At 40.2% G+C, this 15,746-nt stretch overlaps 1 protein-coding gene across 1 annotated transcript; it reads right to left on the reverse strand.

The window, feature by feature from the left end:
* Positions 1–11,090: 11,090 nt before the first annotated feature.
* On the reverse strand, positions 11,091–13,775 carry LOC145161563 (uncharacterized). The gene has a single exon (XM_079081109.1). It carries the CDS (start codon positions 13,487–13,489, stop codon positions 11,273–11,275), a length of 2,217 nt encoding a protein of 738 aa, XP_078937235.1. The 5' UTR covers positions 13,490–13,775; the 3' UTR covers positions 11,091–11,272.
* Between the last annotated feature and the right edge of the window lie 1,971 nt (positions 13,776–15,746).

A 15,746-nucleotide genomic window follows, 5' to 3' on the forward strand; every position in this document is an offset into this window, starting at 1 on the left:
TCTCCCACTCCCGATACCCTCTCTAAGCCCTATTTTAACCCCCCGAAGCCCTGGTATCATCCCGAGACCCGAAGCAAGTCCCGAAGCCCGAAGATCCCGAGAAGAAAAGAGTTTCCGAGCCGAAGCTCTGCCTGCGAGAAGCCCGGTGTGTGAAGATCTTCTAGTTTCACCGAAGAAATACTACTCTTAGATCTGTAGTGCTGCCCGATCATCTTCTGATCAAGTGAGTGTGTAGTTACTTTCTTCTACCGCATAGATATGAAGTATTTGCTATGAAATACGTGCTATGTGTTTATACGTTGTTTGTTTACTTGAGATGGTTGTTGGAATGAATGTTTTATACAGGTTTTTAAATGAACTAGACCATATATGTAATTTATATCTACGAATATGTCGGGTAAAACATGGGTAGATAAGTGATGTGGTATGAAAGATGTTATAGATAATCTTAGCAGATGCGCTAAATAGTAAATGTCATAATACTAGCAGATGCGCTTATAGGATAATCCTGGCAGATGCGCTTATAGGATAAGGTCGGCAGATGCGCCAAATAGAGAATGTCATAATACTAGCAGATGCGCTTATAGGATAATCCTGACAGATGCGCTTATAGGATAAGGTCGGCAGATGCGCCAAATAGAGAATGTCGTAATCTTGGTAGATGCGCTTAAAGGATAATGTTGGCAGATGCGCCTAATAGTGTATGTCGTAATCCAGGCAGTGGCGCCTAATAGTGAATGTTGTAATCCTGGCAGAGGCACTTAGAGGATAAAGTTGGCAGATGCGCCTTATGTAGCAATGGATTTTGTGCCAATTCCTTAGGTCAATCCTTAGGAATGAATGAATGAAGGATAGTTGATTCTTAGGGTAAAACCTTAAGAAATAAAGAAGATAATGGGGATGGGTAATTGGGTTGATTGTTTGATGATTAAATATAATAATTATATTATTGTGGGTTGAAAACCCTATATGCTCACCAGGCTCCCAAGCCTGACCCACTCAGTTTTCTTTGCATTACAGGTAATGACACAAGAGTATAAGTTGGTGGACTTGACGAGAGATTTTGGATTATAGATCAGTAGTTATAAATGACTGTTGTAAGGTCTATTTTATACTGTTTATGCTTTTGGTCTGTATCGGAACATGACATCCCGATATTTTGTTATTTAATGAAAATACATTTCTTTAAAGAAATTCTTTGATAAATTCTTATCACATTTTGTTTTGGGAACAAATTCCGCAACCGTTTTCTTTAAACGATTACTCTGATTTATAAAACAAAGCATAAACAAATCGGTCTTTTCTGGCCGTGAAAATTGGGGATGTCACAGACTGCGAGCGACAGTTGGTGACCATACGAGACCCTAGTGGGGGAGTTCTTACGGTGTACGGCGAGGGTACCCGTTCAGGGTCAGCATTCTGTTCAGCTGCTAGAGCGAGGCAGAGTCTACAGCAGGGCTGTAGTGGGTTTTGTGGCCTACGTGATGGACACACGAGTAGCAGCGGAGAGGCCTAGTTCTGTTGATGATGTGCCGATAGTGCGTGAGTTCCCGGACGTTTTCCCCGAGGAGTTGTCGGGTGTGCCTCCCGAGAGGCAGGTGGAGTTTCGTATCGATTTGGTTCCGGGAGCGGCGCCTATCGCCAAGGCGTCCTATCGCCTTGCGCCACCAGAGATGCAGGAGTTATCCTCACAGCTTCAGGAGTTGTTGGGGAAGGGATTTATCAGACCGAGTAGCTCGCCGTGGGGGGCGCCGATCCTTTTTGTCAAGAAAAAGGATGGTTCACACCGGATGTGCATTGATTACCGGGAGTTGAACAAGTTAACGGTCAAGAACCGTTACCCACTGCCGAGGATTGATGATCTGTTTGATCAGTTGCAGGGAGCGTCTTGGTTCTCCAAGATTGATCTGAGGTCTGGATATCATCAGATGAGAGTGCGTGATGAGGATGTCCAGAAGACGGCTTTCAGGACTCGTTACGGGCATTACGAGTTCGTGGTGATGCCTTTCGGGCTCACCTATACACCGGCAGCGTTCATGGATCTCATGAACAGGGTGTGTAGGCCGATGTTGGATCGATCGGTGATCGTGTTCATCTCGTTAATCAGAATGGGATATTGGTCGATCCGGCCAAGATTGAGGCGGTGATGAGTTGGGAGGTGCCGAGATCCCCCACCGAGATCAGGAGTTTTCTGGGGTTGGCCGACTATTATAGGAGATTTATTAAAGATTTCTCCAAGATCGTCGTGCCTCTCACCAGGTTGACCCGGAAGGGCGTTACTTTTTCGTGGGGTCCTGAGCAGCAGGCCTCGTTTGAGACTCTTCGCCAGAGGTTGTGCGAAACCCCGGTGTTATCCCTTCCAGAGGGAATGGAGGATTTTATGGTGTACTGCGACACATCGATATCAGGGTTGGGTGCGGTGCTTATGCAGAGAGGGCATGTGATAGCGTATGCATCGAGGCAGCTGAACCCTCATGAGACGAGGTATCCCACCCACGATCTGGAGTTGGGGGCAGTGGTGTTCGCCCTCAAGATCTGGCGCCATTACCTGTATGGGGTTCGGTGTACCATATACACGGACCACAAGAGTTTGAAGTATCTGATGGATCAGCCTAACCTGAATATGCGCCAGAGGAGATGGTTGGATATGGTAAAGGATTACGATTGTGAGATCCTGTACCACCCGGGCAAAGCTAATGTTGTAGCTGATGCGCTGAGTCGTAGGGCGGAGAGTGCCCCGATTCGAGACACTTGTATGCGATTGACAGTGATGACTCCGGTGTTTGACACCATTTGGGAGGCCCAGGTAGAGGCCGTGAGACCGGAGAACCGCAAGAGAGAGCGTGCGATTGGGCTGGTACCTGAGTTTGTTACCGATAGTCGTGGGCTGATGACCTTTCAGGGTCGGATTTGAGTGTCGTATGTAGGCGGGACGCGCACCACTTTGATGGAGGAGGCGCACCGATCGAGGTTCTCGATCCATCCCGGGGCCACTAAGATGTACTTGGACCTGAAGAGGGACTATTGGTGGCCATGTATGAAGAGGGATGTAGCATGGTTTGTAGAGAGGTGCTTGACCTGTCGCAGGGTTAAGGCCGAGCACCAGTGTCCGCATGGCAAGTTGCAGCCACTTGAGGTTCCCCAATGGAAGTGGGAACAAATTTCTATGGATTTCATCACCAAATTGTCGAGGACCGCAAGGGGTGTCGATGCAATTTGGGTGATCGTCGACCGGCTGACGAAGAGCGCGCATTTTCTTGCTATCAGTGAGAGCTCTTTTGCTGAGAGGCTGGCAGAGTTGTATGTGAGGGAGGTGGTATCGCGGCATGGGGTGCCGATCTCGATTGTGTCAGATCGAGATGTACGTTTTACTTCCAGGTTCTGGAAGAAGTTCCACGAGGAGTTGGGTACGAGGTTGCATTTCAGTACCGCCTACCACCCCCAGACGGACGGACAGAGTGAGTGGACGATTCAGACACTTGAGGACATGCTTCTAGCATGTGTGTTGGACTTCGAGGGAAGTTGAGACACGTACTTGCCGTTGGCTGATTTTTCCTACAACAACAGCCACCATTCGAGTATTGGTGTGCCTCCCTTTGATTTGTTGTATGGGAGGAGGTGTCGGACTCCCATTTGCTGGGGAGAGGTAGGGCAGCGTGTGATGGGTAGCACCGAGATAGTGCTTCAGAAGACAGAGCAGATACAGCAGGTTAGACAGAGGTTATTGACGGCTCAGAGTCGTCAGAAGAGTTATGCGGATAGGCGACGATCCGAGCTTGAGTTCCAGGTGGGAGACTTCGTACTCCTGAGGGTGTCTCCTTGGAAAGGAGTGATTCGGTTCAGGAAGAGGGGCAATTTGGGGCCCCGGTACATCGGTCCGTTCAGAGTGACCGCGAGAGTGGGCAGGGTAGCGTATCGTTTGGAGCTACCTGCGGAGTTGAGCCAGATTTATGATACCTTCCATGTGTCTCGGTTGAGGAAGTGTATAGCCGATGAGTCAGAGGTTGAATTATGTTGAGAAACCGATCGCGATTTTGGATCGGAAGATCAAGGTTCTGAGGAACAAGGAGGTGCCCCTGGTTCAGGACCAGTGGCAACATCGGAGAGGGTCCGAGCTGACTTGGGAGCCGGAGTTGGAGATGCGGGAGCAGCATCCAGAGTTGTTTGCGGGGCAAGACTTCGAGGGCGAAGTCTGATTCTAGTGGGGGGAATTGTAACATCCGGATTCCCAGGTATCTTATTTTAGTTATTTATTTTGGGTTTTATGGAGGGACTCGGCGAGTAGACGCTCAGACTCGCCGAGTAGGATCGCGAGTTCTTGACTGGATTAATGACCGGACTCGATGAGTAGATACGTGGACTCGGCGAGTCCGCGCTGTAAAGTGAAACCCTAAATCCCCGGGCCTGTGCCCTAATTAAAGGCCTTTATGGCCTCCATTTGTGGCCAATGCACCCTAGAGAAACCCTAGAGAGAGAGCAGTGAGAGAGTTGAGAGCAAGAAGAGGCTAATACATCACTTTTGGTGTAGTTTTGCTAGAAGGAAGAAGGAAACACCCATCTAGAGCGTGAAGGGAGCTTGGATCTGGGCTAATCATCTTGAGAGTTCATCTCTGGAGGTATAATCCCTTCTATTTCGTGTTGAAATGATAGATTTCATGATTTTAGGGTTTTTACCTCCATTTTATGTAAGATCTAGTGAGTATGAGGCCCCCTTTGTGTTAATAGCATCAGATCTGGACCATGAGAGGTCCATAGAGTCACTATCCCTCAGCTTTATGCAAGCAAATGAAAGATTGGGGACTAGGTTGCCATTTTTAGAGTTATTTCTCCATTTATGACTTGTTGTGGGTTTCATGCACGTAAAGGTTGCACCTTTACGTGACATTTGAAGATTTGAAGGGTAGACCTGATAGTTAGGGAAGCAGATCTGACCTTAGGATGTCATTTGAGGATGAACATGGAGGCAACTCGCCGAGTCCCTAAGTGGACTCGACGAGTCGAGTCGGGGTTGCCCCGCGATTCGTGACAGGTGTAACCCGTCGATTGGAAGGATGACTCGACGAGCCAAGAGAGGCTGAAAGGATTCAGAGGACCCGCATGGACTCGCCGAGTTGCCCTTGTGCACTCGACGAGTCGGGTCAAAGTTGACTGTTGACTTTCGTTGACTTTAGGGTTCTGGTCAAGATTGATTCAGGAGAGTTCAGGGAAGGGTAGGATGGCCTTCTACCCAATCTGTAGAGATGGGATCATGAGTGAATATTGATCGGGGATGTTATCTGAATAATAGGAGGAGGCTAAGTCGGGACGTTGAGCATGAGAGTTTATCCAACTTCATTGAGGTGAGTCTTCTCACTATACATTACCTAGAGTGGTATTTATGTGTAGACCATAGGGTCTTGTATGCTATGTGTATATATATGAGTTATGTGCATTGTGTTGTATGTATGCTATGTGTTGAACAGACCGGGCCGGAGGGCCCAACGATATAGACCGGACCGAAGGGTCCAACGACACAGACTGGACCGAAGGGTCCGACGAGCTATGACCGGACCAGAGGGTCCAACGAGCTACGGGACTGAAGGGTCCCGCTGAGACACATCGACCAGAGGGTCGTATTGTAGCCTCGAGTGGCGTATGTGTTGCATGTGGTATTTTGGGGAACTCACTAAGCATTTATGCTTACAGTTGTTGTGTTATGTGTTTCAGGTACTAGCGAGGATCGCGGGAAGGCGCCGACATGATCCGTACACACTGAGAGGATTTATGTATTTGAGGATCTTGGGATTTGTTTATTGAGATAACATGTGTTACATTGGATTACTATGATATTTTATGAATGAGAGTATGTTTTTAAAATGAAAAATTGTTTTGGAAATTTACGTCGTTACATTAACCAAACCGAATAACCCGAACCAAATAAATCGAACATCATTTGGTTCAGTTCCATTATCCGGCTTTAGTTTGTTTTATCACGCCCTAATATAAATTACAATTACACCAAGGTGACACTAAAATCACCAATAATTTGCACATGTGATTTACCACCTTTCATATATATTAACTATATGGGTCATGAGTTCATAATTGTGATAAAGTGTGCATGTACGATCAATCCAAAAACATTTATTTTCTTCCTAAATGTATCATTTCATCAATACTAATGTGGATTCCAACTAGATGGTTCATGAGTTCACGACGCTACTACAAGTCATACTAGTAAAATGCAACATACATTATGAGACATGATGCAAATGTCGTGTCCGAGGCCACCCCAACATTTCTATAAAAGATGTATGAAGGATAATTCTCACATAAAAGACAAAGAGTAGGTCGTGGATTGGACACCATTACTTCATCCCTAACTCACAACTATAATACATTCCTCTATGACACTCTTACTCTGCACTTAGATATCTTCCTCAAAGACCTACTAACCTAGAAATCAGAGCATACTCCAAGGACCTCCTCATGTAATGTGGTTGACCATTTCTGTTAGTTGAAGTTCAATCCCTTCTATCCAAGACAGACAATGAGGACTCCAACGTTGATGTTACTAAGCAGGTAGCCTCCCGACTCTAGGAAAACCAAACATTTTAGCGAACATAAAATCCCATAAATCTATTTTAGTAAAACATATTTTTTTGGAAAAGTACTTATATTGGTATATAATATGATAAATGCATATACTTGTTGAGAAAAATGTTATGATCAGTTAAGACACATTAATTTATAAAAATGGACATTGAGATAGAGTTTAAACACGTTTTGAAAGTTAAGGAAACCATATTACGAGCATTTATTCTAACACTCGTTCCGAGAAGGTACATATTTAACCCTAAATTTTAAAAAGGTTGGCATTTTTTGTCTGTATGCCATGCGTACTCGGGGTGTATACATGGCGTACTCATGCATGAAGGAAGCGAGCCTTGCACGCGTATGCTCGGCGTACTCCTCAGGTACGCAGCGCGTACGCTGTTCAAACCTAAAACCCTAGTTTGAGGGTTTGCACCCTATATAATCCTCTTTATGCCCTAAGACCTTCACCCTCATCAGCCTCCACCTAAAAACCGTCCCTCTAGCTAACCCTGAGTGAGAAGAGTGTATTTTGAGCTCATTTGACCACTTTGTGGTGTTCTTGAAGAAGAAGAAGATGGTAGAAGGACCTTGGAGCTTGGAAGAAGCTTGGATCTGGGATTCTCTACTTGCTAGCAACCTCTAGGAGGTAAAAAGCTCCTAGCTTGATCATCCTATCTTATAGATCTAGTCATTTCTTCATTTAGGGCATTTTTGGTCCCAACTATGGTGATTCTTGAGCATGGCATGCTCTTAACCAGATAAGTCGTCCTTTCAGACCCAATGAGGGGTCTTGAGTCATAAAAATGAGACATTGATGCTAAGTTCTTCCCCATGCATGCTCTGGAAGGACTTTAGGTGTTAAGAAGTTAAGTTTGTAGGTATTAAGCACTTAATGAGCATGCAAAGTCATAAAGTTGGAAACTTTATGACTCTCAGTGGTATTTTGGCATTGGATCTGCAATTGGGACGTGAGAGCTTAATGATTTAAGCTCTTATTGAGGAAAAAGGGTTTCGGTGCGTACGCCGTGCGTAACCCAACGTACGCCGCATGTACAGGATCAACCGCCTAATTCCGGTCAAAGCTTTAGTACGCCTCGCGTACTCAGCTGAGTTAACCGAGTTGACTCATTGACCTTGACCTTTGACCAGAGTTTTGACCTAGGGGTATTTTGGGTATTTTGAGATGATTAATTGAGATTAGATCCTTGGTTTTGGTTAGGTGATCGTTGAGTTGATTTTTCGGAGTAGAGATTTATTCAACTTGCATTCAGACTGAGATGTGAGTTTTCCTCATTGTACCGTGGGTTGAAGGCACCAATGCCGACCCACTAGATTATTTATTCTGGTTAGGATAGTATTATGTTGGATTGTGGCTGATTAGTATAATTGTATGAGTATCTGTATTTGCTGGTTTTGTGTTTATGTTTATCTGTTACATATGTCGACATATTGCATTGGGTTGAGGTTGTACTGCTTTGTACGGTAGCCAACAAACTCGGGAGCAATCTAGATATGAGTTGAGGGCCCGATTAGAATGTCAGACTCATACTGTGGGCTCAGGGGTAATCCAGTTTTTTGAGATGTGGACCCAGTATATGTTGTTATATGTATGTGTGTGTTGGTACTTTGGGGGAACTCACTAAGCTTTGGCTTACAGTTTTTAGTTTATCGTTTCAGGTACTTCTTAGGATCGTGGGAAGGCAAAGGCGTGATCATACTCAACTTCCTGTTTTATGTCACTGGGTCTTGGAAAAACTCTGATTTGAAATAATGCTTTGAAACAATGACTCTTTTTGTAAAAAAATGTTGACTAATTGTTGATTTTGAAAATTTTAAATTTTCATGAATTTTGGAGTGTTAGAATAACTAGGAAAGGTTGTTAAGTTATTGCTAACATTTTACATGATTTAAAGGTAAGAAAAAAAAATCATGAGAAAAATATTTGTAATTCAGGCCAAGACAATATATGAGGAGGGTAAGCAAAAGCAGAATCGGAAACCGAAAAACCGAAAAAGAAGAAAACGAGAAACCAAACCACTCGCTTTAGTTTTGGGTTCGGTTTTAGATGTCTAAAAACCGATTTTTTGGTTTTAGCTCAAAACCAACTTATGAGTTGACATTTATATTTGAAAATTACGGTATATGCAACAATATATTTTTAATGATTATTTGTGTTCGTAGATATGTGCCCCAATGTTTTCAATAATTTGTTTACATGCATGGTACATTTTGTGGAATTTTATTTATCTAGATGATGGAGTACAAAATTTTGAAAAATGATTGTATGAAAATATTTTAGTGTAAGCATGTGGATCGACACAAAGAGTTAGAGGTTATTGATGAACAAAAAATGTCATGTCAACTAAAGTACATTAATCGTGTTTGAGATCATACATGTGATATGTTCACCTGGTCAAATAGCGACAACGATCGTTACGTGCTCGAATGTTTTATTGGCTCTGTTTCCAAATCGTTTTATCCGAAAGTGTTTTATATATTTATTTATGTAGAACTGTAGAAATATTGTAGAAGTACGTATTTAGATTAGATTGTGAGAATAAAATTATTAACTCATTAAGCGTTAGTCTTACACATGTATACAAATATTTATCTTACACATGTATACAAATATTTATATCGTCTAAAATTAAATTTGAATAAAAAAAAATATTTTTTTCACTTGTTATATGAATAACGAAACTTGCATATTACTCATAACTAATCATAAACATGGACATTTTAGTTATGAAAAGAAACTATAAAGCCTAAAGAACGTCAATATAGAGACTTTATTGCAAAGGAGAAAAAGGACATTTCAACCAATTACGCCATGCTTTCTTGTGAGAAGAAAGAAACACTAATTGAGACAGGATTTAGACACTCAATGCAAAAGTCCATACCTTTATTTAAGCATTCCATGTGATTGCATACCTTTTTATCTTAACAAGCAAAAAAAATCCATAAAAGCTTTTTCCATTTTTGATTCATACTGTATGTGTATAATCTAATCGAATCCACTACTGGCAAAAAGACGAAAAACCCAACATACAAGAACAAAAGAAGGTCCATTTCTAATCATCAAGTCCACGCCTACATCAAACTTCCATATCATATGTGTTATATGTACATGGTTTAATGAAATAATAATTTGTTAGTGAATAATTAGTAGAATTTAACACGTTTAATGTAGTTTTTTAGGTCTTTGGGTAAATAATGATTGTGGGACTTGGAAAAACTAAAGGGTAATAATGAGGGAAACATTGACATGAAAATGTGGTCATGAATATGGATGAATGTCTTATTCTCATCATTATATCCCTCTCCCCTACCATTCATATATATCAAAGAGAACCCATAGGTAAAAACTAACCACATTATACCACCCTATATGTATAGTTGGTTTCACTCTCTGTGTTTTACTTATCAAATAGTAAAAGTTCTCATTTTACTCAATGGTTAAAATTATTTATGATCAAAACAAGAAACAACTAGTTTGCAGATGACAACCATAAATGGTAGAATGTGAGTAATATTTGGTGTACTGCATGTGAAGTGCGTTTACTGTACTTATTACTTTCAGTACAAAAAAAAAAAAAAAAAACATACTCACAGTTCATTTATTTCCCATTTGTTTTCACCTTTTAGCATTTTCGTTTTATGGGTTTTGCATAAAAACCAATATGTAATAGCTACTTACTAGAGGGTCCAATTTGGTTAACCTAAACCAAAAAATAAAGAAAAACTTTTTTTTAGACAGTTGTGAAAAGGAATATAAAGCAGAATTTATAGAACCAAAAAGTTCAAATTTGGTTCTCTTCATTCCAATTTCCAATTACATCCCTTTCTTCTTTTTTCATCAATGAAATCCATTGAAGCAATCATGACATGTTAAATCATGTGATGATTATTCGAAACTTCATACGGCTTTTAAGGCAACAAATGTCATACAAAAGGGCCCTAAGAATGAATCCACCATAACTAACGCATGTTAATTAATAACGAACTGAGAGAATGATACACATCGATAAAAGTTGAAGACTTTATGAAGAATAGATGTTGACTTTTATATAGTGAGTTTTTTGGTAAGAATTGAGCTATCATCAGGTTGAATCAATGTCAAGAAACAAAAAGATAAAACATTCGGTCATTTCTTTGTCAAGCAACATCTTGTGTTAAAAGATCAATTAAACTAAAAGGTACGTAATCATCAGAATCACAAAGATAGATGTACAAATTTAATTAGAATTGACAGACACTCATGTGGGATGTTTGAATATAGAATTAATGAATTATAATCAGTCACAACTCACAACGATATTTCAGATAAATAATCATTTTTTATTTAATAGATCACATGGAGATATTAACAAAATTTGTACATTGAAAATAACAAGAAACATCATCCATCAAAGATATGAAGTTTGTGCGTAAATAACAACCAATTCAAGAACTAGAACCCAAAAATACTCTGTAGAATATGTAGATAACAGCAAATTCATGCGCATCTAAAAAGATTGAAAATCTAAAACCTTGATTCATTATAATTATAAACGGTATATATAACAATCCTGGATCTTTGTTAATTATAATATGGCAATGGCAATACTCCTACAAATTCTTGGACCTAAATTATAGCTATAATAAAGGTTAACCAAAGAATACAATTAATGCTACAAACTGTGAAAAAGAAAAGACATTACATATTTGCATCCACAAAGACCTCATTAAGCATGTCATGATCATCATCTTCCCCATTTGTTATGGCTTCTTTCTCCTCTTCACTACCAAATTCACGCCTTTTGAGCTTGGAATGAGTTGCAACAAATATCATTTTTTGAATCCTTTCAAGTCCAATTCTTGATTGAATTTGTCCTTGACCCAATAAAGACAAGTAACTACATTTGAATCCACAAGAAGTTGTTGCATGAAGAAACAAAAGCCTAACTGCAATCTTTCCAAGAATTGTGAAGTCTTTCAAGATAGTTTCCCAAACAAGTCTACTACTTTGAGGGTTTGCTATTTTCATCTTTCCGGTCAACGGGTCAAGTTGTTTGACTTGAACCGCTTTTGCGTATAACGGGTCAAGTCCTTCTGACCTCCATTTCATAAGCTCCATTAATGCTTTACGAGCTTCTTCTCTTGAAACTAATCGTGTTATCAGTTTATCAACATCTTTCTCTTGTTCACAAGTTAAGCATTTAAAAGGTGGAAGGTATTTTCCGTTTTCGTCCCTCAGTAAATAAACTGGATCAAGTATGAAAGCGGTTGACCATGCAGGGTGGTAGTTTTTCTTGAATCTTTTTTCAACAATTCTGTCAACAACACCAACATGAAGAACACTGAATTTCACACACCAATCTTTGATTTTGGATTTTAAATCCTCCCAAAGAGGAAGACATTGACCTACTAATGGCCTTTCAACCTCAATCTCTTCAACCATATCTTTCACCACTTTGATTAAAGTGTTGATAGCTTCCACGTCATTCCAAAACCCCATGTTTTGGATCATGTCGCCAACTTCTGTAGCCAGAGAATCTTCCATAACCAAAACTTTATACAAATCCTCCATTACAACTAATTGCAAGACGCGAGAACAGCTAATGATATTGTCCAACATTGCAGAAACAGACGAAAAGTTTTGTAAGTTTTCACAATACAAAAGGGGGGGAATCCCAAAAGAAACAGAGAATCTGGAGTCGTGTGATAGAAACTTGTTGAGAATGCTTCTAGCGTGAGAATTGTTGTTGAAAAGATTGGTAATCTTCAAGCAATTAGAAATTACGTTCTTGAAAAGAGGAAGCTCTTTGCTAAAATCCTTGATTAGATTACCGACTCCTTGAAGCTGACATGATAAATTAACCATCCATTGATTTTGAAGCTCTAAATTTCTCAAGGCTTTTGTTTTATACTTATCTGCGACAATTCCGACACATTTTTGAACGATATTACACGTACCTGTGATGGTTTCCCACATGATCTCTTCTGCATACGTGGCAGGAATCGCGCCACTAGGAAAAAACGTTTCTCGAAATAATGTGGTTCCATTCGGAAGATTAACCATGAATTTGATCATATTCATACCTTCGATTTCTTCGCTTTTCCACCCGTTGGATGAAAGTTGAAAAAACTCAGCATCGTTGATCTTGGTTTCTGATTCTAACTTTGCTTCTTCGTATTTTGAATCAAGCCTTGACGACATAAAATTGTCTTGTCTTGAAATCTCAGGAAGCCCGACTTGATTCATGAAAGCTTTAAACTTTGGATGATCCAAGCTTGAATAAGAGACTGACCCGTAAGACTCGTAAAACCAATCAGTTAATAATCCAAGAGCCGAATCGATTTGGGTTTTACTTAAAATGGGACCAGGTGGTAAAGGTTTTGAACTTTTAATCTTTTTCACACTATCTTCCAGCATTGCCAATGGTCCCAGATCCTCTTTCCCACCAGATAACAACAAATGCTGCTGTTGTTGATGATGATGAAACTGATGTTGATGGTAACTATTCAAACCCTCGTTTATAGAACCGAGCCGCTTCCGATTACTGTGAGAAGAAGGTGAAGACAATGGCGGCAAGGAAGACGAAGGTGATGAATGTTTCAACAGAGAGTTAAAATTGGGGCAGGTTCCTCTCTTGAGATGCTCAGAAGCAGTTCGTGATGGGTTTGAAGCGGAGAAAACAGCTTCACAAAGGTTGCACCTAAGCTTAACAGCTTTCGGATCATTTGTGTCCGGGTTTCGAACTAGAATAGGCTCCAGATGTGCCCAGTACCAAGCTCCTTTCCCTTTAGTGGCCTTCGCTCGAATCGTGCTTAGCCCTTCATATCTCTTGTTCACAGCTCGTATAGCCATGTCTTCTGTAGGAACCGCTACCAATTGGGTATCATTATTCTGGGTCTCGTCAGATTCAGCCATGAGTAAGTAACACACGAAAAATATGAAGAGGCTTCTAGACTAGAAACTAGAAAGACAGACCTTTTAACTTAACGTCGTATATACCAACTGTACGGAGTTTCAATTCAGGTGTTATGAAGTCCATTTTGATGGTGGCGAAAGAGAGCTTCTGAAGTCGCCGGAAACACGGAAAGTTTGGTTTATGTATACCAGGTGTTTGATGAAATGCTCAAGCGAAAGAATGAGAATGATGAATGATGATAATGGTCAGAAGTAAAATGGAATATTATAGCAGCGGCAGGTATATCACACGGAGATTTGTAAGGGAAGAAGTGGTAGTTCCCCACGTAGCATTAAAGCGCGTCAGATGGAACGAGCCAATGAACTTTAAGGTTTTTTTGGGGTGTGGGGTCGGAGGTTTTGAAGTTGTGGGGTCAAAATATAAATTGGCCATAGAATTGACTCATCTCACCTCCAAGTATGGTCAACATTGGTAATTCAACGTGTCAGGTGACGTAGGAATTGTTTTTAAAACGTGAGAATTTTTGGAAACAAGGACTCCGGCTTCGTTTTATTATACTTTGACCCCCTCGCTTCGCTTTTGAATGCAAAATACATTATTTACCTCAACTAGTCAACTTTAACATATCCGATTTCAATTACAAATGTTCGTCGTTATTGAATAATATCCTAAACAATTACTTTACTAGATAATAATACAAAAGTAAATTGCAAAAATGATCATGCACTTTTAGCTCATTTTTTTTTCAATTATATAAATTTTAGAGTAAATTTCATTAATGGTCCCTGTTGTTTGGGGTAATCTATGTATTTAGTCATTAAATTTTTTTAACTAGGACGGTCTCTAGGATGTATTTTTGTTGCGTGTTGGGTCCTTGATAGACCTAAAATGACTATATTTGTCACAACTAGCATTTTAGCTAGGAAATTTTATTCTCATGTAAACATTCATCTAGTGTAATGACTTGTACTCCAAATGAATATCATACTTTATGCTCATTCAAATACATCTCATATGTTCAATTAAGGGTTGGAAACCCTAGAAATCCTAGTTCCAGTTCTATATGAACTAAGATTCTCTTATTGGGTCTAATGGACCAATAAACCTCCAACTTCACTATCTTGGGCCTAAGAACCCTAATTGGGCTCTAAATGGACCACATTCATAAAACTTTAGCATTTTGGGCCATGTGGACCTAAAAGGGCTCTCTTATCCCAAATGGACCTTGTTGGGCCATAAATGTTTCCATTAGTCCTAATGGGCCGTAAATTACCTATTGGACTTCTATTGGGCCGTAGACCCTCATAAGGGCCTAATAGGCCGAAAAATAATTTTTGGGCTTCATAAATTGGAACAAGACCAAGAATGGGCCCAAACTAAATCATTTTTATCTTCCTAGCCCAAATTCTCGGCCCAATGTGCTTGTTAGACAAAAAAAAAGAAATGAGGATTTATGTGCATAAGACACCTCATGTTTGCATGGTGGGTATCCATGCAAACATCACCTCAAACTATCTTTTTCTCTCTTCTCTTATTGCTCTCGGCCAAGACTCCCACCACCCCACCTCCATTTCTCATTTCAAACTACTTCAAACTCTCTCTAAGAACTCCTCCCGCTCCTCCATATTTTCGCAAGTTTGTGGGTGTCTTCAAGAGGGTTTTTCATCAAGATCATCATCCTAGGTAAGATCTTACAAACCTAAGTTGAATTACCACATCTTTACACTTAAATCACTCCTCTTACACCTATATTTTTGTGGATCATGTTTCTTAGAACCATTCAAGTTCGAAAACCTCTTCAAGAGGCTTGCTAAAGTCGAGATCTTCTTCAATCTCTTCATCAAACCGAATCCAAACCCCAAAGTGAGTTCATACCCCCTATTTTCGACTTTTACTTTGTTTTGGGGGAGAATACAAGTTGTTTCGTGTAGATCTATGTGTATATGCATGACTATGTGTGTTTTCATGATTTATTTGGTGATTATGTGTTGTTTACTTCATAAATCTAAAAATATGTTAAGAATATGAAGTTTACCACTTGGATCTACATAAAAACCTTGAGAAAAGTATGTGTTATCACATATAATACATGTAAACTTGTAGATATGGGATTTATACACTTAAAAGAGCAAAAACAAGTGTTGTGTACAAACATGGATAACTTAAACTCAAAAATCAGCCCTTGACAGAAAAGTTTTGGTTCAATATCGAACTGTTTTGACCACCTTAATGGTAATATGTTTCAAAACTGTTTTA

Source organism: Lactuca virosa, chromosome 2 (genome assembly GCF_052849685.1).
Source record: "Lactuca virosa cultivar CGN04683 chromosome 2, Lactuca_virosa_CGN04683_v6, whole genome shotgun sequence".
Taxonomy (NCBI): Eukaryota; Viridiplantae; Streptophyta; class Magnoliopsida; order Asterales; family Asteraceae; genus Lactuca; species Lactuca virosa.